Consider the following 25,481-nt stretch of genomic DNA (forward strand, 5'->3'; position numbering starts at 1 on the left):
ATCACAGTAGGCATACAAGGAGATATGGGATGGTCAGTTGATAGGGAGCCACAGGTGAGTATAGACGGGGTTGAAGGGAGATGGTCTAAATGATCTTCATGTCCCTTCTGACCCGGAGCACCCATGAGCCCCTGATTCCCCCAAAGCATTCTTCTTCTTTGGGTGCCCTTGAAGTGAGTACTGAGAAACCTCATGAAGTGAGGCACGGATTCTGGAAGTGAGATCTGTGAAAAGAAAATGGAATCCGTGTTATCCAGGACTGAGCGGGTCATGAGTTTCAAGCCTCCCAGAGATGGAATTAAAAAGATTTCCAAGAATCTTCATCATGGGGCGTGCGACTGTCTTTGTTGACTTTTGCAGCGAGCCTTGGGAACTGTGCTTGGAGAGAGAAAAGCTGTTCCATGAGCCTGTGTCTGAAGGTCCGGCAAGGGTCGAGCCGCAGGGAGGCTGACCCATTCCAGAAGTCAGCAGCGGCTACCTGTAAGATCCCAACTCAGGAAAATCTGCTTCCATTTCTCATCGGCTTGTCCTCAAAGTGGCTTGATGGAAATGCGACCTGGGCTGAGCAGTGAGTGCCCTGCTCATGAATGCCCAGGCTGTTCAGCAAAAATAGCCCACAGGAAACGGTATCGCAAAGGTCAATTCTTCTGGAAAGGAAGGGACAACAAGCCATCTATCTGAAATTTTAACGAGCAGATCCTGGCCTCTGACCCCATACCATGACCTAACAATCCAGTATTGAATGCCACGTCGGCTTCCATTTCCTGTGCACGAGGAGGCAGAGCTCCCGTCCAAAGGCCAACCATCTGGCGGATGGAAGATTGTCTCTGCCTGGCTGGCTGTTACGGTTGAGCATGAAGTCTTTATGGACGGAGTGTCAGTCCTGACTCCTTGCCTCACAGCGATGGGGAACTAGACGGTTGAGACACCAGGACGGTGGCTAGGATTTTCTTTCCTGCCTTATTTTTTCTCTCCTGCATTGGCTGTTTTCTTTCATTCAGTCAAAAACAAACCAAGGACAATCTTGAGGTACATTTAATCCTTTGGAAAGAGCCTTGCAGCTTTCAGGTTAAAAAACAAACGAACAAAAAAACTGGACTTCCACAGTCAAAAGTAATAGCTGAATATAGAAGAGCAAAAAGAAATGGATCATCAGAAGAGAAAGTAGGGAAAGCCCCCAGCCCAGCGTGCAGCACATATGAGGTCCATTATGAGTAAAAAATTTGCCTCGTCAGAAAGATTCAAGAGGCCAGCAGCTAGACTCATCTCCAAACTAGTCTGTCCCACTGAGTTCAAAGGAAACAATTTTTTAATTCCTCTGCACAGTGTTGCTGAACGCTCTGGGAACCAAAGTATCAGAACCCCTTGAGTACTTGTTGAGACTCCCCAGACCTTCCTAATAATAATGTCCGATGCAAATACCAGGGGATTTGAATTCTTAACAAATGGTTGGGAATCCCGTGGGTTGGGGGCGGGGCACTGTATTAGCTTATTTAATGGTCTCTGCCATCTGGGAGGTTTGTCTTTTACTTTCACTTAACAGATGCTGAACCTGAAGCTTAGAAGTCAAGCGTTAAAGACACAGGCTGCGTTTGCTAAGATCTGGTGTGGGCTCTGACCTGCTCCTCTGCCCTGTGACCATGGGGAAGCCTCTTAACCTTTAGACACTGGTTTCCTCATCTGTATATTCAGGATTTTAAATGGAAATAATGCACTGGCTACATTACTTTAGCACAATACTGCGATCCTATGAAGTCCCGTAGCAAATAATGTGGTAGGTAACTAGCAACCCGGTGATTATTAAGTAGGTTCAGTAACCAATCACCCTGTTCAATAGGCCCGATTTACCAGTTTGTCCTACAAGACAGGAAAGACTTTGAAGGCAAAAGGCTCTTCTCTTTCGTTTGGTTTCCCAAGGCCCTAACACAGCGTTGCTAATTGTTGATTGAGGGAATGAATGAAGGAATGGAGAAAGGCCATGCAGAGGGGTAAGGGGTACACAGGGCCGAATTTAAACTGGGGCTCACACCCAGACCTTGTTTCTGGATGGAGTGTTGGGGTGCGCTGGCCCAGAGAAGGTGGGGCCTTTGGCCAGTGCCTCTGGCTTTCAGGGTTTTGTTTTGTTTTTAAACACCTGTACTTCTGTGAGAGGGTTGCTGTGGTTCTTGAGAAGTTTGCAAAACCCTGGGAGGGGGTGGAAGATAGAAAAGGTACTTTCCTGGACGTAGCAAAAGACGGTAATGGGAGTTTCCTCAAACACTGGCTAACTGGCCCGTGGAATGCGGGCTGTGTCAGGAATTGGTGAGAAGTCACAGGACAGAATTCCGTGTTTGGTGGGTGTTGGCCGCCGTCCTTAATACACCCCGCTCCTTCAGTGACCGTAGCTGCGTCGCTGTCGATCCCCAGGGTCTTGGAGAGGGCGACAAGTCGTGTTATCAAAACGGACATCATGGCTCTGCCAGGCTCTCTGGCGGGAAGGGCGGAGGCCGCCAAGAACTAGGACTCAACTAAGGCAAGGCCCGCGGAGTCTCCAGCCACAGGCGGGGAAGGGCGCCCGGGGAACCTGTATTTCCAACAGACGCACTCAGATGCTTCTCATGACCGGGAAAGTTGGGGAAACGACGCGGTTCTCTCCGGGGTCCCATGCCTTACGTACGTAGGGAAAGAAACGCGAGCCAACCTCGCAAGGTACACCCCAGAGCAGCACATCAAACATGTCCTGCCCAGACGTCGTCGCGTGCCTGCGAGTCCAGGCTTCTCCGTCAGGCCCGAGGTGTCTGTGTGGCGGCGGAGGGCACAGGCCCGGGGACGCGCGCCCGGGCGCTGGACCGCCTTCCAGACCTGCTACCCGCGTTGCGCGGGCTCCGGGCGAGCCGGGGAGCGAGCAGCCGAGTCATCATTTCCAGCCTCAGCCTGGAAAGCTGGACCGTGCAGCCGCGTGTGCTCTTGGCAGCCGGACGCCCGGGGCCCCGCGGCCACATCATCCCGGGGCGGGGATGTGTGCGCTCCGGGCGCCCGCGCCGCCACCGAGCCACGTCTGTGCCGCCGGGGCGCGCGGCCCGCGAGGCGCCCGGCACCGAGCCGCCCCCCTCACCCCTACGCCCCTCACCCCACCACCCCCGGGAGTGGGCGAGCGCCGGCTCTGGGCGGGACCCTGGCGGGGGGCCCCCGAGCGGTCTCTAGGACCCGCGGGACGCCGCCGGCGGGCGGGGGTGCGGGGGAGACGCTAATTTGTTCCGTGGTAATGAGAACGGTGACTGCTGGCCGTGGATCCATTTCACAGGCCCGCCTTCGCTCACTAACGATCTCCCTCGCCCCCGGGCCAACTCGGACAGTTCGCTCTTTGACTGCAACGGTCAAGGCTGGCTCGTGCCAGCGCCGCGCGCGCGCGCACACACGCACACACCGGGGGAAACTTTTTCAAAAAAATGAAAGCCTAGACTCGCTCCTCGGAGGCGCGGGCGCTGCGCGAGGGCTCCGGGGCGGACTCCCCGCGGCAGGAAGTCCCTCGGGTCGCGCCGCCCGGCCCCCGCTCGGCGCCCGCGTGGGATGGTGCAGCGCTCGCCTCCCGGCCCCGAGAGCTGCTGCACCGAAGGCCGCCGACCATGGCAGCGCGCCCGCCGCCCGCGCCCCCCGCCCGCGCCCTCCTGCTCGCCCTGGCCGGGGCTCTGCTGTCGCCCCCCGCGGCCCGAGGTAAGTCGCCGAGCCCCCGCAGCTCCCCCGCCGGACCCTGGCCCTCCTCTCCCGCCCGCCGCCCGGGGCCGTCCGCGGGCTGGGGGTCGTCCCCCGGGGGCACCTCGCGCCTCAGGGGGCAGTGCGGGGGGACGCCGAGCGGCGGGGCGGCGCGCGGGGTCCACCTAGGGGAGACCCTCCTCCCTAAGGTGCTCATTCCCCCGGGTGTGGGGAGGAGAGGAGGGAACGCTTGGCTCGGGGCCCGCAAGACGCCGGCGCGTAGCCCGGACGGCACAGCCTCGGGTCCCCTCCCCTTTCGGGTGTCCTTCGCCAAGGTGTCCAAGTCTTGACAGTTACACGTGTGCGTCGGGTCCTCTTCCTGACACCCCCCTTAGTGAATCCACTCCCCACTTCCCCAGTCCTGGGGCAGCCCTCCATGAAGTTTCCTTTCCACCCCGCCTCCCCCACGGACTTGAAGGAGGCCCCGTAACCACACAGGTGAGCCGTCCGCTCCTGCACAGGTGCGCCTGCTGCGTTCCCCAGCGGTCTCCATTTTTTGAAAAATTGACTCTTCACCCACTTTTTTTTTCCCCCATTCGGGATCGCTCCCTCGTTGTGTGTGGCGGCCAAGCTTGAGCAGAATTTTTCCGCCTCCCGCAACTTCGTCGTTTCTCGGCTATAAATAATCCTTAAATCAACCTGTGTAAAGTGACAACTCATTTCAAAGTTAAACTGAAATGTAGGTATTATAGCTGTTTCGTGGATCTAGATTTCCTCGAGTCGTATCCCCTTCAAATTGGGCACCTGTGGAGCTTTTGTTTTTTGCATAATGAGGACTCACCCAGCAGGTGCCTTTTTAAAAATTCAGAAGCTTCCCCAGGACGCCGTCAACGCGGTCTTTCCGCCGCTAGAGGCGCTGTCAGCCTACCAATGAATGGCTTGCCTCGGCCTCCAACTCTCAATTTCTATGGTTCTCTGTAACAGGCATTTATTTTTCAACAACTGGCCTCAATCATGAGCCGTTACCACTTTATGGTACGTTTTATTTTGCAATTGCCACTGCTACCCTCCACCCCCACCATGTCTACTGTAATGTGGCTAAAACCCAGCTCTCGTTAAAATCCACACAGCAATGAAGACCAATTGGGGAATTAATGATTAAATAAAAGCATTGCACAAAGCAGTGAAAAACAACGGGGAAGCCAAGAAAGAATACTGCTGACTGTTGAAAGACCTGCGTTGATAGTAGTCAAAAAAATAGTAGTCAATAGTGTTTTTGAAAGACTTTTGTACAAATTGGTCTTTTTGAATGTTTATTGAGAAGGAACTTTTTAAAACCCAAACAATCTCAAAGTGTGCCTGAGGTGGTCCTTAACTTGGTATATGCTCTATACGCATAGAAGTCCATTGAGCATGGAGAATATTCTTTGTTTTATAAGAAAACGTTTAGTAAATCAAGTTAATGGAAATTATTCTTGGAGTAGGGGACTTTTGGTGGAAAGAGATTTTCCTAGGGGTAGATCTGGCTCCAACAGAAAACCAGTTAGACCTAAACATTTTGTATGGGGATAGGTTGTGATATCCCAGCATTCACAGCTTGTTTATCTTTGGATTCTCAGTCTCAATTCTTAAATCAGTGCCCCAAATCATAGCATTGAGGTTGCTTAAAAATCCAAGCATATGAAAAAACGTGTCTTTGTGTTGGCAAGAGAAAAGGAGGAATTAATACTTGTTGAAGGCAGAGTATATCATGGGGTTTTCTCCCTGTGTTTTACCCCTCTGACCCAAAATGGTTGCCTACTTGGTACCTAACAAGTCCAAAACAGCACCCTAGACACCAACCCCTCTACTCTTCAATCCCTTTCTCCTCCAGTCTTCCCAACTCAGTAATAACACCCTCTGTCTCTCCAGATGTCTCATGCTAACACATAGAAAGTCATCCCTTTCTCTCTAAACACCACCAACCTCCAAGATGTATTCCCGTCTGCCCTCTTCCCACCATTTCGAAGTATGCCTTCTCCAACCTAGCCCTCCTTTTTTTATTTTTCTCTCTTCCATAGAAGCTTGATATCCCTGCTAGAGTAGCTTCCTAACCGGTCTGCTGGCTCTCCCCCCTGCCCTTGCACACTGTATTCTTCCCAATCCTACAGCCAAAGTCATCATTTTCAATCATGAGTTGGATCATGCTGGTTTCCTGTTTAAAACTCTCCAGTGGCTCTTAGGAAAGAAAATTCAAACTTCTGGATAACTTAATCCCTGTTTTCTTCTATGATCTCCTTTCTTACCATTCCCCCACTTGTTCATTCTACTTCAGCCACACTGGCCTCTCTTCTCTCCAACTTTCCAGTATAGTGTTGCCATAATTTAAAAAAAAACAAAATTCAATGTTTACACTATAAAGACTTTGCAAATATTGTTCACAGTCGAGCCACACAGTTTTCTATGATTCCATTTCATACCTCTTGCAACTTTTTGTTTTTCCTAGAGTTAATAATTGCCTTTTTTTTTAAAAGGACTTTCCCCCCCGCCCCACCCTTTATTTCCTGTGTACCAATCTCTACCTTCTAGACTTTCTGGGAGAACTATTAAATTCCTTTCAACATGATCAAACACATCAGGTAATCTATCCATTATTTATTTATATTTAGTGTTCTCTCTCCTGGAGCCCGTTATCCTTTTGTTCCAATATAAACTACTTACTTTTTAGGATACAGTAACAGCTGTGGTCTCAAGACTACCCTTATTACTAAGATACTTGCAATTCATTTTGCATCCTTCCTCTCTGGGATCACCTGTTTTCTGAGCACTGTAACTTTCTCTTTCTTACTTTAGTTCCTTATTTTTGTGGAGCACATTTTTAGTAACTTCCTGAGGAAGGGTGCATGGGAGGTAAAACCACTTGATAATTTGCTAGGAATATTCAGCAGCAAATAATAGAAAACCTGACTATAGGATTTTTTTTTTTTCTTTATCTTTATATGACCTGCAGTTGTGAAGTAAGCCATGTAGTAGCTGGTGTAGTGGGTCCATGAGACTATCAGGGACCCAGGATTTTACTTTTGTTTGTAACTGGTATCTTTACATGTTGGCTTTTGCCTTTATGTTTCTGGCCTCTGGTCTCATGACAGCTGCTCTACCTTTTAGCTTTGTACCTGAATTCTAGGCAGTAATAGGGCAGAAGAGGTGAAGAGCAGAGCCAGCCAAATCTCTTTTAGGAGGAAAATATGATTACTTCCAGAAACCTTTGTAGCAGATTTTCTGTTAATCAGCCTGAGACACAGGGCCGCTGCTAACTGCATGGGAAAATAGAAAAGTGCCTATTTTTAGCTGTGCACATTGGTATTTTAAACAAAACAGATTCTGTAAGAAAGGTCAGAATGTGTGCCTGCCAGACATTGCGTAAAAATCTGGGTATATGTTCCACGCTTGACTGCTAGTTTGTTTAGGTATAAAATCCCAAGGCGGAAGTCCCATTTCTTCATGGTTGGATAAGATATCCCTTTACTGTCTGTGTGCCCCTTGCTGCTTGAGAACTCGATAGCACTCTGTCAGTCCTTTAAATGTAGACTATTTTTTCCCCCATGGAAGCTATTATCATATTTTTACATGTCATGATGATTCACTTTAAGTTCTTATCAGTTATCATGGTGGGAACTCTATGGCCCTTTCAGTTTGAAAATTCGTGCTGTGGAATTCTAGTCCATTTTCTTGTAGTATTTCTTCAGTTATTTCTTCCTTCCTGTTTTTTGTCATGCTTTCTATGGAACTGCTATCAGCTGGATGTCTGTCCCACTTTCCTGGAGACATTCTCTAACCTCCTTATTTATTTTTCATCTCTGCATTTTTGGTCCATTTTCTGGGAGAGTTTAGTTTCATTTTCCAACCTTGCTATTGAGTTATTCATTTCTTCCAGATAGTTAACTTACAGATGTTTTCTGTTCTATGAATGTTCCCTTTCTTTTCTTTTTTTTTTTTTGTACTGTTCTGTTGTTTTTAAATTTTTTGTGTAAAAAAATAAGATATTGAACTCTTAGAGTATATTAATTATTTTTTGAGCATTTTTTGTTCACTTCATGCTCATCATTAGCCTTGAGATTCTTCCCTACTCCTATTTGTTATAATCTCTGAATTTGGTTGTTTATGTTTAATAATGAGACACTAAGAGGCAGATTGAAAGGTCTGTGTGCTTACAAAGTGCCACTCTGTTGTGGGGACCTTCATAATCACTGACTGTATCCTCTTTCTTAGGCTGATCCATTTTTCCAGAGGAGAACTGTGCATCCTCTTGCTGAGGAGATTGAAGCCTGACTAGATGGTCTGTGAGCTGAGCAAAGGGGAAAAGGGTTATAGTGGATGTCTCACTCTGAAGTGTGCTTTGCTTTTTTTTTTTTGTTTGTTTGTTTTGTTTTAATTCATCCTTTTGTTTTTAATTTGGCACCTTGCTTCCCCTCCCTCCCTCAGCTATGCCTGAGGTCCTTGAGCACAGAACTTCTCTGCTTCAGTGTCTCCAGAAAATAACTCTCCTCATCTGTCAGAGAGGAAGGGGTCATCGCCTCACCATGGTGTCTTTGCAAGAGATCTAGGGCTCCTAACTTCTTGGACGATATTTCAGCTCAGCCTGTATTAGCAGTCAGAGGTGCTCATGTCTCCTGTTCCCAAGCACTTTCATGTTCTGCTCACCTATCTCCCCTTCTCGATAGCTTCCCTCCTCTCCAAGCAGCAGGGTTCCAGCCCTTTCTTCTCCACTAAGTAAGGAACCACTCATCTATCCTCCTTCATCTTGGAAAGTTTTGTTGTTCTCCCTGACCTGTTATCTTCTCTCCAATGTATTGTTTTAAAAAATTATTGTTATTATTCCTGTTGTGGGGTTTCAGGAGGGAGTGCAGGTAAATACCTGTGGGTCTGCCATGTCCGTTCAGAAGTCAGCCTGTGCTTCTGGGCTTACCACTCCCTACATAGAGACACACTTTCTTTCTCTTAATTGTCATTTGGCTCTTTCTGTTCCTTCCTTGTGGAAACAAAAATTACATCAATTTTTAAATGTTTTAAAACTTTCTTTTAAAATCTACAAATGCCAGAAGTCAATATATACCTAATTAGATAGATGTTGGAGCTGTGGAAACTGTGAAGAATTTTTTTTAAAGCAATGCAGCTGCATCCTGTAAAGATGCTAACCATCTTTCTTCCTGGTATAGATGATGCCTTAATGAACTCAATACAATTGCAAAAAAAAAAAAATTTTTTTTTTGGTTTTGTTTTGTGTTCCAAGAGCCTTTTTAAGCTGAACTGTTCCTGCGGTATCTATGATTTATAAAGACAGGTGTGAGAAACATTTTCAAATGTTTCTTGTATACCAAATGGCCAGCCCCGTAGCCCTTTGGCTGTGTACCCACTGAGATCTGTATTAAACAACTCTGCGGTATGTACAATTCTTTAATTATCAGCTCCCTGGGATTGAGAAAGTGAAGTTGATATGATCTAGACAGAATGTTTCAAGAAATAGTTCCTATGCATTTCAAGTAGCTCTTTCTTTATGTGTCTGTTTAGTATTTTATTAAACCCAAAGTGTTTATACCGGCACAGACTTACTTAAAAAGGCATTTACTGCGTGCATTGGTGCCAGGGGCAGTTCTAAGCTCTTTGCTCCCACCATCTCATGAGAGTCTTGCAGCGGGTCCTGCTATTACCCTCCATCTACAGAGGAGGAAACCACGGCGGCAGATGGTGAGTATCTGCTCAGTTGCCGATGTAGGGCAGTGTCAGGGCTGTCTCATGATGGAGACTAGGTCTTAACTTAGCCTCGGGGAAATTTTGTAGTCCATGTGCTCTGCACTCTGTCTTTGCCGTAATTTATAACATCGAGAGCAATGAGATTATAAATGAGCTTAGTTTTAAGCAGAATGGCAGTGCAGTTCAAGTATGCTTTATTTGCCAGTTGAAATGTGCCCATCGAAAGTCATGCTGTCTGATGGGCTGCCATTTCAGTCTTCGTACTTCTTCCAGCTCATTTTTCCTTCTGCATCCTTGTGTGTTAATGCCCAATATACCTTGCCTCCAACTGACAGATAGGATGGAGAACCTGAATAATTCAGCATCATATTGACATTTTTTATCTTTTAAGATTTTATGTCCTCCCAAGTCTATATTAAGAGCTTAGCTTCTAGATGAGTGCTTAAAAAATTGGGCAGTCTCATCTGCTACCTATCTCTAATCAATATTCAGTATTTTTTGTATTTAAATATTATATGAACAGTACCCTACTGTATACAATTGCCTTCTGCAACTTGCTGTTTTTAAATCAGTATTTTTAAAGGCTTGTTAGTGTTGATACATGTGCTTTCTTCATTCCTTTTAATTGAATGAGCCATACATTGCGCATTCCTATTGATGTATCTGTTTTCCCCAACTTCTGATACTGCAGTGGAGCAGGGATACTTCCACTTGTCTCCTTAATACAGGCGCGAGTTCTAGGGAATCTATTACAAATGAATTGGGCAGTATTTGCAATTTTCCGCTTTTACATGTTTTGCTCCATTATTTTCTAAATTGTTTGTACCAATTGACATGCCTACTTGTTAGAAAGTTCTCGTTACCTGTCTTTTTGCAAATACCTGGCGATTTCAGACTTTTAAATGTTGCCAAGCTGGATGTGAACTATTTCATTATTTTTATTATCAATTTCCTGATTGCTAGAGACTCTGACTCTTTTTATGTGTCCATATTATTTTCTGTGTTTCTTCTTTGAGTTAGTCTTATCATTTGCTCACTTTTCTAGGTCTGGTTGAATATTTTTCTCTTTCCTAAGCTCCAATAGAGATTTAAAAATAATTTCTTCTAGGGGCACCTGAGTGGCTCAGTCAGTTAAGTGCCAGACTCTTGATTTCAGCTCAGGTCTCAGTCTCAGGGTTGGGAGTTCATGCCCTACTTTGGGTTCCATGCTGGGTATGGAGCCTACTTAAAATAATAATAATAATAATAATAATAATAATAATAATTTAAAATTTTAACATTTCAGTGTTCACTTTTAGTATAACTAGACTTTATTTTTTTATTTGTCATATGAAGTCAGCATCTATTTTTTTCACATATAGGTAGGATAACTAATCATCTGGGTTAAAATTTGTTGACACCTTTCTCCCTTCTGATAAATACCAAGTATAGACAGATATGCTTCTGGGTTCCTTGTTCTGTTGGACATTTATTTATCCTATCTCCAGCATCCTCCTGTGTTCAGGTTTCTATAAACTTTGTAATCAGCCCTAAGTGTTTAGCTTGGTTGGCACATAGTGGTGTAGAGGGCAGACAGTGAGGTCAGCTTGTGAGTGTTTACATATCAGTTCTGCCACCCACTTAACTGACACGTGACCTTGGGAAGGTGGTCAATATCCTATGTTGTCAGGAATTTCCCAGTTTTAGCACTTAGAATCCCATGTTGCAGGAAACTCTTGGTACTGGGCAAACCATGAAGATTGATCATTCTAAACCTTGCACAAATCGTGCAAGTTTTTCCCCAGTTTCTCCTTCCTTGAAATGGTGACAATAAAGTATCTGCCCCCACATGGGTGCAGGAGGAGTAAATGAGATAATCCATGGAAAGTATTGGACAGCTCGTGCTAAATGCTCAAAGAACATTAATTTCCCCTCTTACTCTTCCGACTCTACTTTAAAGTTCTCTGGACTATTCTTGAAACATTAATATTTCATATGAACTTTAGAATAATCTAGATAATTTCTGCAAGATACCCTATGGGGACTTACAGATTAATTTGAGGGAGAGTTGACTAACTCATGACATCAAAGCTTTGCTTCATGAATATGGGCACTTTTTTTTTTTTTTAAGATTTTTATTTATTTGTCAGAGAGAGAAAGAGAGAGCACATGAACACAAGCAGGGAGAGTAGCAGCCAGAGGGAGAAGCAGGCTCCCTGAGCAAGGAGCCTAATGCAGGACTTGATCCCAGGACCCTGGGATTCTGATCTGAGCCGAAGGCAGATGCTTAACCAACTGAGCCACCCAGGCATCCCTGGTCACTTCCTTATTCATTGTTTTTTAATGTTATTCAATAAATTTTAAATTGTTTTCTCCTTAAAGCTCTTGCACATCTCTGTAAGATATATTTTGAGGTACCCTAGATACCTACTAGATTTATTATTCTGAATGTTATCATTGTTTTTATTTTTAGGTTTTCACTTTTTAGTGTGGAAAATTTAAAACATACAATTGTAGACAGACCGGTAATGAACACACGTGTCTATTTCTCAGCTTCTACAAATACGAGCTTATGGCTATTCTTGTTTTATTTGTGGAATTATGTCTTTTTTTAAAAAGGTTGTCATAGATGTTTTCTGTTCAATGTAAATATATATTACTGATTTTTGTGCTTTGTTTTTGAATTCAGTAAATTTGCTTGATTTTTATTCTGATAGTTTATAAATTGATTTCATAGAAATTTTAAAAGAATTACCACCAGAAAATAATAGTGAATTCTGTTTTTTTTTTCTTTACAGTTCTTATTCATTCTATCGCTCTTATTTTTCTTCTTTCATTGGTTAGCCCCTCCATTACAGTGATAAACAAAAATGGTGACTGAAGTGTCCCTGGGTTTTTTTCCTCAACTTCAGTGAGAATAACTAGCTTTTCACAATTATGATGTTCATTGTAAAATTTTGTTAGATATGTTTTATCATGTTAAGAACATTTCCCTATATTGCTGGTTTACTAAAATGTTTTCCTTTTAACATATATAAATGGTTGTTTAATTTTTTTTAAGCTTTTCATAAACATTTTTGGATAGAACACTTTTTCATGTGTTGTTGTTTTCCCTCTCTTTCTTCTGTTATTAGTGTAATGTATTGCATTAATAGATTTTATATTGTTAAACCATCCTTGAATGGCTAGGATGAATCCTCCATGATTTGGGTGCATTTTTAAAATATAATGTTGAATTCCACTTATTAATATTTTATTTATACTTTAGCCACTCTAGGGCAATGCTCATGACCAACTTTAGACTCTAATTTTCCTTTCTCTAAATGTCTGTTTTATTTTCATTTCAAAGCTTTACTGTAAGCCTCAGGGAGCTAGGGTGTTGCTTCTTTTTTGATTCCTAGGACAGCTGTAGGTATACAAGGTGATTTTTTGCTTAATAGATGTTGGTACTTCATACCAGGGTGTGGTGTTTTCATGAGAAATCTGAGAGTTGACTTCTTCTTTTGTAGATCTCTTTTGTTTTGTTTTCCATTTCATGAATTCCTTGTCCTTTTCTTCTACTTTCTTGGAGTTTATACTGTTCTGTTTCTTCTGTTGCAAGCTTAGCTCTTCCACCTTCAGCCATCTTTTACTGTTATAGTCACAAAGGGTGAAAGCACCCCCTCTGATTACTCCTTTCACTATCGCACACATTTTGCTTCCAGTTTTGTGTTATCATTCCATCCAAAATAGTCTGTAATTTGTATTATGGGATTTTGTTTTTGTGTCTTTTTTTTTTTTTTTGAAGATTTTATTTATTTATTTGGAGTGAGAGCTCATGCGAGCATGAGTGGGGGGTGGGAGGAGAAGCAAAGGGAGAAGCAGACTCTCTGCTGAGCAGGGAGCCTGACATGTGGCTAGATCCCAGGACATTGGGATCATGACCTGAGCCAAAGGCAGATGCTTAACCATCTGAACCGTCCAGGTGCCCCTGTGTCTGTTTTTATTACTAAGTTATTTAGATATATGTTTTGATTGGTCTGTGTGTGTTTTGCCTTCCAAATGCTTGAGGAAGGGTAGTTCCTTTGCTATTGGTATCTGATTTTATTGCACTTATGTCAGAAAAAGTCATCTGTGTCCTATTTACTCTCATCCATTTAAGGTTTTCTTTATGAGCTCATGCATGGTTAATTTTTGTAAAAAGTACATATGTGTTTGAAAATAATGTATTGGGTATAGGGTTCTAGATATGTCAATTAGGTTAGCTTATTAGCTGATGTCACATCATATTATGACAAATAGTTTTTGTTCAGTATTTCTGTTTCCAAGAGAGGTTTTAAGAATCTAATGGAGTCATGGGTTTTCCTTTTCTCCTTGTAATTCTGTCAGTTTTTGCATTATGCCTTTTGAGGTTAGTTGGTTGCATCCATTCAACTGTGTACAACCTCAGATTTGTATAAGATAATTTGCTATATACCACATTATGTACTACAAAATTACTATATCCATTTTCTTTTGGCTAAAGTTATTCTGGTGTATCTTTTCCTATCTCTTTACTTAAAAATTTTTCATGTTATATTTTACAAATGTCCATCATAAAGAAAATATTCCTGGATTTTTAAAACTTTGTAATTGCTGCCTATTAACCAACTAATTTTACCCATTTACATTTATTGTGACTTTTGAAAATTTTGAACTCTATTTATTATTGATATTTTTAGATACTTTTCCTTTTCTGTTTCCTATTATATTACTGAAGGATTATTTACTCCTACTTCTGTCCAATTCTATTAATTTGGAGGTTATATATTCCATTTCCACAGTTTTAGTAGTATTGCTAAATTTTTAACATTTGCACCTCAGGCACCAAAGTGTAAAGGTGGTCAGTAACTCTGGCCTCCTCTCAAACTGTACTACAGGCTAAGAATGCTTAATGCCTTTCATCTCTTCTCTCACTGACTGTTGTTATCTAGTATATTATTCTATCATTTTGAAACACATTATCAAAAAATGTCACGGGGCAGTGGTAGGCTTTTTTTTTTTTTTTAAGATTTTATTTACTCATTTGACAAAGAAAGAAAGAAAAGAGAGGCAGGCAGCAAGTGAATAGACTCCCTGCTGAGCATGGAGCCTGATGAGGGACTTGATCCCAGAACCCTGGGGTTGTGACCTGAGTGGAATGTAGATGCTTAACTGACTGAGCCACATGGGAGCCCCTGTTTTTGTTTATTATGGTCCTGGATTATTCGGATTGGTCCAGTGTAACCAGTTCCTCTCTTCCATCATGGTTTCTTACAAACTACTTCTGCCTCCTGGATTTAGTTTGCTTCTTTTCAAAGTGGTCTTTCATTGAAGAAATATAAGTAACAAATCTATGAGTAACAGATCCCTGCATTTGCCTGAAAAATGTTTGTTTTGCCTTTTTCATGAATGTTATGTTACCTGTGTATAAAATTCCAGGTTGATGGTTATTGTCACCTAGCAGATATTATGTATTGTATCCTGGTCTCTGCTATTACTGTTGAGGAGCCTTTAGTTTCACAATAATTCCTTTGCACTAAATCTGCCTTTTTCTCTGGTTGCTCTTAAGATTGTTGTTTGTTTGTTACGTGGTTCTGAAGTTTTTATCACTTTTTTTTGCTATGGATTTATTTTTAATTTGTGTATTTCTGCTCTTGACATGTGTCTTAACTCCAATTATTAAAAACTCTCCATCATCATCTCTTCAGTTACTGTCTTGTCTTTATTTTCTCCATTACCTTCTTTGGACTTCTGTTATATGTAACAAGACTTTATCATTTAGTCATACTGCTTTTAATTTCTCTTTGTTTCTATCACTCTGCTTTATACTCTGGGTCGTATCTCTAGGCCTAAAGCTCATTGCCTAGTTCTCTTCCAAGAAATGTCATATTGCTGTTTAAACTGTCTGTGGACTTACTCTGCCTTTCCAATGTCTTTTGCTTTTCATTTATAGGAGCTTTATTTTTTTCTTTTTTAAACCTGCCAGATCATTTACAAATAATGTTTTTTATTATCTTCCATTATTGTTTCTATGTATTTTATGTTTCCAAAACTTTTGGAGAGATGGAAGATAGAGAATGAATACACACACACACACACACACATATATACATATATGTATTATATATATATACACACACATATGTATGCATATATATGTATACCTCTTAGATCATTCTATTATTTCTATTTCTTAGGGTGCTGAGCCTATATAGTCATGGGTTATCCCTTCTTGCAATTTTGAATTGTGAACTCATTTTCAGTTTTTCTATCTACTACGACTGCTCCTATGGGGAGTCTTACGCACCTGGGATTATGAAAGGTCTAGTGGAGGAATTCATTTACTTGTGATGGGCGTTTCAAGGATTTCACTCAGTTGAGCTCAGTTTTTTTTTTTTTTAAGATTTTATTTATTTATTTGACAGAGATCACAAGTAGATGGAGAGGCAGGCAGAGAGAGAGAGAGAGAGAGAGAGAGAGAGAAGCAGGCTCCCTGCCGAGCAGAGAGCCGATGCGGGACTCGATCCCAAGACCCCGAGATCATGACCTGAGTCGAAGGCAGTGGCTTAACCCACTGAGCCACCCAGGTGCCCTGAGCTCAGTTTTTATGTTAATTTCTCATTTTGGGAATTATGTGCCATATTATTATTGTAATTTTGGTGTCTACACCCACGTGATGAAGGTTTGAGGTTTTGATTTCTCCTGGGAGACCCCCTAACACTTACAAGCTCTCTGGGTATACATGCCACTTTGCAGTTTCCCTGGAGCATTTGGTAGAGTTTTTCTAGCCGTTTGAACTTGGATCCTGCAGGGGTCTTGGCTGTAGTTCCCCACCTCCTATGGTAACAATCAAACTGCCCATCGTTAAACTGACAGTTCCTAGACTGCAGCCCTGTATCTGCTGGGTCTCTGTGGCATTGATGGCATTGGCAGGGTGTGAATGCACCGGCTATGAATTCTTTTTTTAGTTTATGGGCCCTGGTAATTTCCTTTCCTTTCTTTCTAGTTTAGTTATGTATATACTATAAAACCCCCACATTTTATTTAACATTTTTATGTGCTTGTCTTGAGAAAGTTTTCTATCTGAATCAGCTCAGTCGACCATGTTTTCAGAACAGGGAGTCCCCAACACTGGGTTATCTTAGTCAACAAGTTTATTTGCCTACAGCAATCTCATGTTTGTGCCAGGAACTGGGGATATGACGGTGAGAAAAACAGACACAGCTGCTCACCTCCTGGCATGTAGAGTGAGTAGACCCTACAGATGTACAAAAAATGAGCTGAACCCACCTGGCACCCTCGTTCTCAGCTTCCAATACTCCAAAGCTTGGTCAGAAAAGCGAGTCAGCTGCTTTCCTGCTGGCATGTTAGACTTTGCCTTGGCAGCTGCAGGGGTGAGATGTGCTAATGATGGGGCCAAGCTGAGCTTTGGGGGTGAAGCCTTCAGCTGTTCCCATCTTCCTCTGGCTGAGGCAGAATGTGAACAGCTGGGAAACAAGGCCGGAATATGCTCCCAGGAGCCGCTTTTCTGCTAGCGGAGGTGTCAACAGAATTCCATTCTTGTGAGCTTTCCAGGACGTATATTGAATTTGTTCCATACTTTCAAGTTCTAATATAGAGAGCAGATTGTATAATGGGGCAAGCCGGTAACTGAAACACTCATCTGTGTATCTTTGTAACTCTTGGAATGAATAACACGATCTCATAAGAGTGATTTCTCTACTGATTTATCTCAAAAAATCAGATGCCTGATTTGTCACTGAAATGTGGATTTAGTGTACTCAATGCATGGAGTCTTACTTCCAGTTTCTTAGTAGGGAAAGTCTGTTCCTTAGAGCATAGTTTACTCAGCTGGAGTAGGTGGTCTCCCGGAAGCTTCCTGTCCCAGTTCTGCGTGGTTCAGCATCTCTCCTCTTTTTTCGTATCTCTGCTCGCCCTGAGAAAGTGCTTTCAGCCTTCTTTCTTACTCAGCATAGCTGAGGGGTCACGGTGTTGATGACAGAATTTCAGTAGGAAAGTGATTTCAAAGGAGTGGCGGAAGGAACCAGATAGGAAAGAGTTTGCAAGGCCAACTCAAGACAATTCTTTTAAAGCATGAACAAAACCCTAATAGAGGCTTCTGCTCCTCTTATGGGCACACATGACTTCACATAAGGAGGGCTCGTTAGCTTCTCTCTCCTGATGTCACCTCCACGTGCAGTCAGAGAGCTGAGGGAGCTGTGTGTTCCCGTGCTGCAGTGATGACATTGAAGGGCGCCGGGGGCATGCTAGAACTCGGACTTGGACTGAGAAGGCCTGGCTTGGACTCTTTACAGCTTTGCGGCCTGAAGAAACTGCTGAATCTTTCTGAACCTTGGTTTCCTTATTTGTCAAAGAAGAATTAAGGATCCAGGGGTGCCTGGATGACTCAGTTAAGTGTCCAACTCTTGATTCCGACTCTGGTCTTGATCTCAGGATTGTGAGTTCAAGTCCTATGTTGGGCTCCATGCTGGGCAGGGAGCCTACTTAATTTTTTTTTCTTAATTAAAAAAAGAGAGAAAAGCACACAACCGACCTCACTGGGATGCTGTGAGCACTGAAGTAGGGGCATGTTGGGCAGAGGGTTCTGTAATTTGAGTTCTTCCTTCCGGTTGGGGGGCACACGGTAGGTACCACTGTCAGTTCAAGGACGTAGGTTTGGGCTCATGCCTTGGGAAGCCCAAAGTTCTCAGCTTCCATGAGCTGCCGTCCCTCCTGCTGCTGGAAGATGGGTGTGCAGGTCTCAGAGGTCAGCACAGGGGCAGCAGAGGTTTGGGAAAGTAGGATAGCTCTCTTTCTTTCCTCCAGCCTTAAATCTCATGTTTCACTCTTCATTTTTATTGGTCTCAGGCTGGAGTATCTCTTTGTTAACCAGGACCACTTGAGATTGTCCTAATAATGTCAGATATATTTGGTTATAGCAAACAAAATGATTATTAGTGTCATTCTTCTCCACTTATGGGACATGCTGTGGGCTCTGCATAGGGCTGGAAAGAGCACAAGTGATGGCAGAGACTCAGGCCAGGGGCGTGATTTTCCCAGCCTTCACCTTCCACCGGCTTGTTGAGAAAGAGCTTTGGGAGGAGGACAGAGAGTAGAATTACAAGGAAAGTAAAATGTAAAATATAAAAATGCTTATCACGGTGCTGGATAGGTGTTTTTAGGATTTCAGTAGAAATAGGAATCTTTTATGTTTTGTGGATAGAACATACATTTAGCTCTTTTGTGCTAATTACCAATTAGAGTATGGGATTTCTGCCGTATAGCTATTTAAAAGCTCTGAATCCTTGTGTTTCTAGTCAATAAAATGTGGAACATTCCAGACTCCAACAAAAATTTTCCACTCTAAGACTGAACATGGATGTTATTTTTCCCAATTTGTAGGAAAAAAAGATAAGTAAATGGAAAGATATTTTTTCCCTCACTACCAAGATTGTTTATCTCCTGAATCTTAAATTACTGATTCTGGCTACCTTTTCCCTTGAGTTGCAAAGAAGCAAATGAATTTTCAAAAAATAACCATTTAGTCCTAGTTGAACACATTACGAGACCACACTCAACTCCTAGTTTTTACAGTCTTACCTGCATGTCTGGACAACAGCCATATTTCCTGAGGGTCCTTGCTCTTACTTTGAGGATAGAATGAAGGAATTCCATAAAGGAGTGTTTGCTTTTGTAAATGTGTGTCAGTGTTGATCCAAGAGCTTCCATGCATCCTCAGTGCATAGGTCTGGGAAGGAGATACTGTGACTGCTTTCTTTTCCTGATATAAAAGCCACAGTTAGGAAGTTCAATGTGTACAAGGTTACACAAGCAAGCAGGTGGCACAGAAAGATTATGCCCAAGAGGTATGGTCCAAATAGGCAAATAAGCACTAGAAATGGGCATTCTAGTACCAGTCATTGTGAAAACCCTGGCATGGAACCTACCATTCAGTGTATGCTGGACTCTACGTGAACCCTCTCCTTCAAACCTCACTACATCCTGGGAGGGTTGTGCTCTAATTATTTCCATTTTCCAGATAAGACCACTGAGGCATAAGGCACTTGCAGTTTGCTTCAGCTCTGTCTTATAGGAGGCTGAGCGACAACCAAACTAGAGGGTGGGTTTCACAGCCCACAGTGGCTCACCATGTGGGCACCTTGGAAGGAACCATGACTCCCAAGTGCCCTTCCAGATTTAGAACCCTTCACAGCTGTCCCATCTTGTGTTGATCTTGAGTATTGGGGTTTGAGGAAAGAGCAGCACATCTTTCCAGAAAGATGCTGGGTAGAATGATACTTGAGATGTTCACTGTGTAGATCCTGGAACTTTCCCTGAGGTGGGTCCTTGACCCTCAGGGACTGACAGGAAAGAGAGGTCTAGGGACCCATTTTCAGGGGCTAATAGCTCTTTGGTTCTGAATTAAAGAGACGTGTGGATTTAGCTAAAATAGATTTTCTCTGCCAGGGAAATGGATGGTTTAATAATTATCTGTTCTCTGTTCTCTTTCACACATAAAATGTAGGACTCCCCCTAATCACTTTTGTCCATGATGGCTGTAGAAAATACTTAAATTATGGATGCACATACACAAACACATGTTATCGATTGCTGTGTACCAAGTGACCACAGCTCAGGGGTCTAAGGTAGCACAGCCTATGACCTCGCAGTTCCTGTGGGTCAGGAATGTGGACTCCGCTGAGCCCTCTGCTTCAGCTTCCATCAACAGGCCATCATCAAGGTGACCCCTGGGCCACGCGTCCATCTGAAGTTTGCACTGGGAAAGGCTCTTCTTCCAAGCTCACCTGGTTACCAGCAGAATTTTGTTCCCTGAGAACTGATGGCCTGAGGGTCTCCGTTCCTAGCGGGCCCTTGGCAGGAGGACTCCCTGCCCAACATGGCGGCCAGCTTCAGCCAAGCAAGCAAGCAAGCTTAGATGGCAGCAGAGAGAGGCTGCTAGAAAGACTCAAGCCCCAGGTTTTGTAATCAACTCATGGAAGCGTTGCCGTATTCTGTCGGTGAGAAGCAAGTGAGCAGGTCAGCCCCCTCTTCAGGGAGGAGATTGCACAGGGATGGCAGTCCTGGGCGGCAGAGGTCATCAGGAGCCATCTTAGCCGTCTGTCTACCGCCCGCGTTCATTATCCCGAGCTTTGTTAGCACCTGGTGTGGCTCTGACAGCTGGCAGCTGGCTGGCACATGTGTCAGAATCGGTAGCAGCATCTTGTTAGGGAAGGTGGTTCTGTGTGGCTGCCGCTGCATTCCTTAACTGTCCATGTCCCTTTCAGGGCAGAGCTCTCCACCTAAAGAAGGGCTCCAGCTGAAATGTCACTTCTGCAGGACAGGTGGGTCTCAGTCCTTGTCACCCCCCTGCTAAGTGCGCTCAAAGTGCCATCGCTCCTCCAAGGGCTCATCATGTTGGATCCCTTGTCTTTGTGGTTAGTATTTAAGTGCCAGGATGACAGAGACCACATCCGTGTTGTTCACCATTGTCCCCCGTACTGAGCACATCCCAGCTGCTCAGTATATCCTGACACGGTGAGCCAACTGCCCTTCCGCTTGCTGCTTTTCCTTTTCAACTGACCTGGTTCTCTAAAACTCTACCCTCTACTTAAACTTTTTGTTGGTGTACAACCTCTCATGTAAATGCATCAGATATTTGGAGATCTTCTTTAAAAAGACCATGTATCCTAATATTTGGTACAAAAAGGGTAGTTAATGTCTTTTTTTAAAAAATTATTTATTTATTAGAGAAAGAGCAGGGGGAGGGACAGAGGGACAGGGACAAGCAGACTCCGTGCTGAGCATAGGGCTGGTCTGGAGCTCGATCCCATGACCCCCAGACCATGACCTGAGCTGAAATCAAAAGTCTTTGGCTTCACTGGCTGAGCCGCCCAGGTGCCTGGTACTTAGTATCTTTGAGTGATCCAAAAGAAACATCCCGGGAAATATATGCAATTCTACTTGGGATATTATGTTTATATTGGGTAGAAGATATAAGCTGATACTTTAATAAGAAATCAGAAGAGGTCTCTACCAGCTTGTTCCCATGACTTCCCTGAGAAACAGCCAGGTGCACAGGTGGGTATGAATGAGTGTATGCTGCCGTGGGGTGGGTTTTTTCCAGCCAGCACCTAGTGACCAGGTGAAGGTAAACTCAGATATATATTCATGTTTTTCTTTTCATTCTCTCTTTATTCCATTTTAAACCTTTGAAGTGAAAATTCAACAGTGGGAGAAAAATGACTCTGAAACAGAACTTAAGTGCAGCCAACTACAAAAAACATAAAACCTCCCATCAGGCTAATTTGCAATTCACAGATTTTACTTTGTTTCTTATTGTTTCCTTCTGTTGACCTTGGTTATCCTTTTACTTATGTCCACACTGGATGATTTCAGCAGTTTGGGTGAAAACCATTTTTATATACAACTGTTTGGGAACATCAAAGTTCATTGTTGATAAACTCACAGTAATTTTAAAGTACATTTCTTAAGGTTGTGCCCTATTTATTTTTCTAATACATTTTTCTCTTGGTGGTTTGCCATCAGTCCTTTGTAGAAATAGCCTAAAAACTAAGCCCAGATCACAAAATATTGAAGTAGGTTATCAAAGGAATAGTGAAATCCACTTGGCTGAAGAGTTTTAAATAAATAAGAGCAGGTGGCCTAATTAGGTTAGTCCTGGGAATATGGACAATTTAGATCCACAAGTGAACTGCCCATTCTTCTCCCGTGTGTGTGTGTGTGTGTGTGTGTGTGTGTGTAAAGAGAGAGTACTGGGTTTGATTTCCTAATATTAAGGATTTTAAGTCTGTGTTCAAGAGATATTGGTTTATAATATTTTTCTCATTATATTCTTGTCTGATTTTGGTAAAAGGGTTATGTTGGCCTCATAATGAGGGTTAGGAAGATTTTCCTTCCTCCTGTATTTTGGGAAAGAATTAGTGTAGGATTGTTATTATTTCTCTCTTAAATGTCTGACAACATCCGTCCGTGTAGTCATCTGGCTGCTGAGAGGGGTGGGTGCGCGTGTGTGTTGGGAGGAGGGCATTGGTCATGAATTCAATTTTTTTTAGCAGGTAGAGGGCCACACAGATATTTCTCATTCTTGTGTCAGTTTGGTCAATTGTGACTTCTAAAGAACATATGCATGTCATCTGAGTACAATTTATTGATATATAGTATTTCATAGTATTTTCTTATTGTGATACCCTAATTCTCTATAATAATGTCCTTTTCTTTCATTCCAGAAATTGTTAAGTTGTGTGTTCCTTCACCTTGCTAAGGGTTTAACAGTTTTACCAGTATTGCAAACAACTTCAGTTTCAAAGACTTTCTCTTTTACCATCTATTTCCAGCCTTCTACCTTTTTGTATTCCTTTCTATTTTGTCTTTGGTTTTGCTCTTCCTCTAGCTTCTTGTGGTGACCCTTAGGCTATTGGCCCAAAACCTTTCTTCTTTTCCCACAGAACCAGGTAGGAATAGAAATATCCCCAGAAGCACATCTTTAGCTGCATATTGCAAATTTTTAAGGGCTGAGTTTGTATTATTGTATAGCGAAAAATATTTTAAATTTCCCCATCATCTAATTCCTTAACCTATGGCTTACGTAGAAATGCGTTGCTTAATTTCCACATACCTGAGAATTTAAGAAGATATCATTTTGTTTTTAATTTCTCATTTCATTTTGTGATCAGTTCTTTACATCTGCGGAGACTAGTTCTTTACCCAGCGTGTGGTCGGTGTTACGGGTGTTCCGCAGCAGCAGGGGAGAGAGTGTTCCTGCAGCTGTTGGAGGAGTGCTCTACACGTGGCAGAGTTGATGGATGGTGCGACTGAATCTTCCAGAAGCTCACTCGTTTGTTGTTCGCCAGTGCTCTTGGTTGCTGAGAGAGTAGTACAACCTTAACTAGAAACTTTTTCTCCCTTCAGTTCTATGCATTGTTTTCTCAATGTGTTTTGAAACTCTTATTAGGTTTTACACCTTGTTAATGTCTGCTTTCATCATTGCAAAATCCTTCCATATCTCATGTGGTAATTCTTTTAGGTTAACTTTGGTGTTCATTTAGCCAATTCCACTTCCTTATGCTTAGTGATATGTATGTATGCTTGGAGCATCTTTTTCCATTATATTATTATTATTATTATTGTTTTTACTTTCAACCTACCTATCATAGTTATACTCAAAGTTCATTTCTTGTAAACAGTAACTAGTTGGTCTCGCATTTTAATCCATTCTCGGGGTCTCTTCCTTTAAAATGGAACATTTCATCTAATTACACTTAAACTCATTATTCACATGGGACTTAAATTCATTATCTATTTCTTTTATACATGCCCAATATAGATTTCCTTTTTCTATTTTCTTTTGGATGGAGCAGGTTGATTGATTGATCAATTGATTGATTTATGAGAGTTCTTGCATCCGTATATGTGTGCATGGGGGAGGGGCCGAGGGAGAGGGAGAGAGAGAATCTCAAGCATGCTCCACATTCGGCATGGAGCCTGACATGGGCTTGGTTCCACGACCCTGAGATCATGACCTGAGCCAAAATCAAGAGTTGGACGCTTAACTGACTAAGCCACCCAGGTGCTCAACTCACGTTTTCAATGGTCATTGGGGTTTGGGAGTCTAATAAACAGCACGCTCTTCCCTTCTTAGATTCAGAGTACATTGGTTGCTCAGGAGCCGAACGTTGGGGATCAAAGTACCAGCTATTACGTGGAAGCCGGTGGGAGAATTTGGCTTTTGGCCTGTGGTTGAGTGGGCTTGCTTGAGGAGGGGTCACTACCTTTCCCGCAGGGCAGGGCAGGCCAGAATGAATGTGCTGTGGGCAGATCCAAGAAGAGAGGGGGTTCCGGAGGGAACGGAGCCACAGCAGGCCGTTCTGCCTCCCAGTCTCCTGGGTCACAGATGTCACGGTCCCTTCCCTGGGGAAGCTGGGCAGGGAGGGAGGCCAGGCACAAGTTCCTGCTCAGAAGCAAGGGTGAGGGGCAGGTGGAGAGCTGGGAAAGGAGACTCTGTAAATACCTACTTATACTTGAATCCCTACCCCTTTGTGTTCACCAACCGCTTATGATTCCTTCTTTACTCTGTCCATTCATATCCTGGGGTCACCTTGTTATTGAGGCATTTGTCCTCTCTTACGGATTATGTGTTGTGACACTACCCTGTTGTGAGGCATAATTTTGGATGAACAGCATTATCATCCATTTCTCACAAAGGATTTTTTAGGTTTTTTTCCCCCCTCTTGGATATTTTTCTTTTCTTGTCATTGTAAATGGGATCCAACTTTCAATTTTATTTCAGTAATAGTATTTTTGTATTGATTTATATATATACATCCTGGGACTGGCCTGTTTATTAAAATATCTTGCTGGTTTTAGTAGAAGTTCAGTTGATTTCCTTGGGTTTCCTAGGTAACTGATCATATCACCTATAAATAATTTCTGTTACATTTATTTCTCTGAATTTCTTTTTTATTGCTTTCTTGCAGTCTCTCAAATATAAAGAAGTTTCAAAAACTTGTGCAAATACTAGGAATCCCTCTTATGTTTTGGGCTTTAGTGGAAAGGCCCCTGGTGTTTTCGGCACTGGTTATGATATTGACTGTGGATTTAAGATGAAGTTTCATTATTTTAAAGAAGGATCTATTTCTCATTTTCAAGTAGGAATTTTTTTTTAAATCAGCATTGGATATTGAATTTTATTAACTGCCTTTTAGACACTGAGGCACCACATCTTTTCCCTTTTTTTCTCTGAATCCTTTGATCTACTAATCCAAATATTCACTGACTTTTTGATGTCATTATTCATTGATGGATTTCCCAGTATCAAAACATCCTTACATTTAATGGACATATCTAACTCTTTCAAGGTGTATCATATTTTTAATATGCTATTGAATTCAATTTCCTAGTGTTCTAATTAAGATTTTTCACACTTAAATTAAGAAGACAAAGTGGTCTTCCGTTGTTTATTGATACAACAATACTGCTTAATAAATTGGCCCCAAACTCAGTGGCTTAAAACCAGAAAGCAAGTATGGAATCTGTGCGTCAGGAGTTTACAAGGGGCAGTTCTGGTCTTGTGAGGCCTGTTC

General features: G+C 42.8%; 1 protein-coding gene across 1 annotated transcript in view; it reads left to right on the forward strand.

Annotated features, from left to right (window-relative positions):
- Window positions 1–3,354: 3,354 nt before the first annotated feature.
- Window positions 3,355–25,481, forward strand: part of ADAM12 (ADAM metallopeptidase domain 12) — a 324,442-nt gene continuing 302,315 nt past the window's right edge. The window contains exon 1 of the mRNA XM_032882097.1: window positions 3,355–3,693. Coding sequence (XP_032737988.1) covers window positions 3,606–3,693 — 88 coding nt within the window. The 5' untranslated portion in view covers window positions 3,355–3,605. The remainder of the gene's footprint in view (window positions 3,694–25,481) is intronic.

Source organism: Lontra canadensis, unplaced genomic scaffold (genome assembly GCF_010015895.1).
Source record: "Lontra canadensis isolate GAN:19392208 unplaced genomic scaffold, GSC_riverotter_1.0 scaffold79, whole genome shotgun sequence".
Lineage (NCBI taxonomy): Eukaryota > Metazoa > Chordata > Mammalia > Carnivora > Mustelidae > Lontra > Lontra canadensis.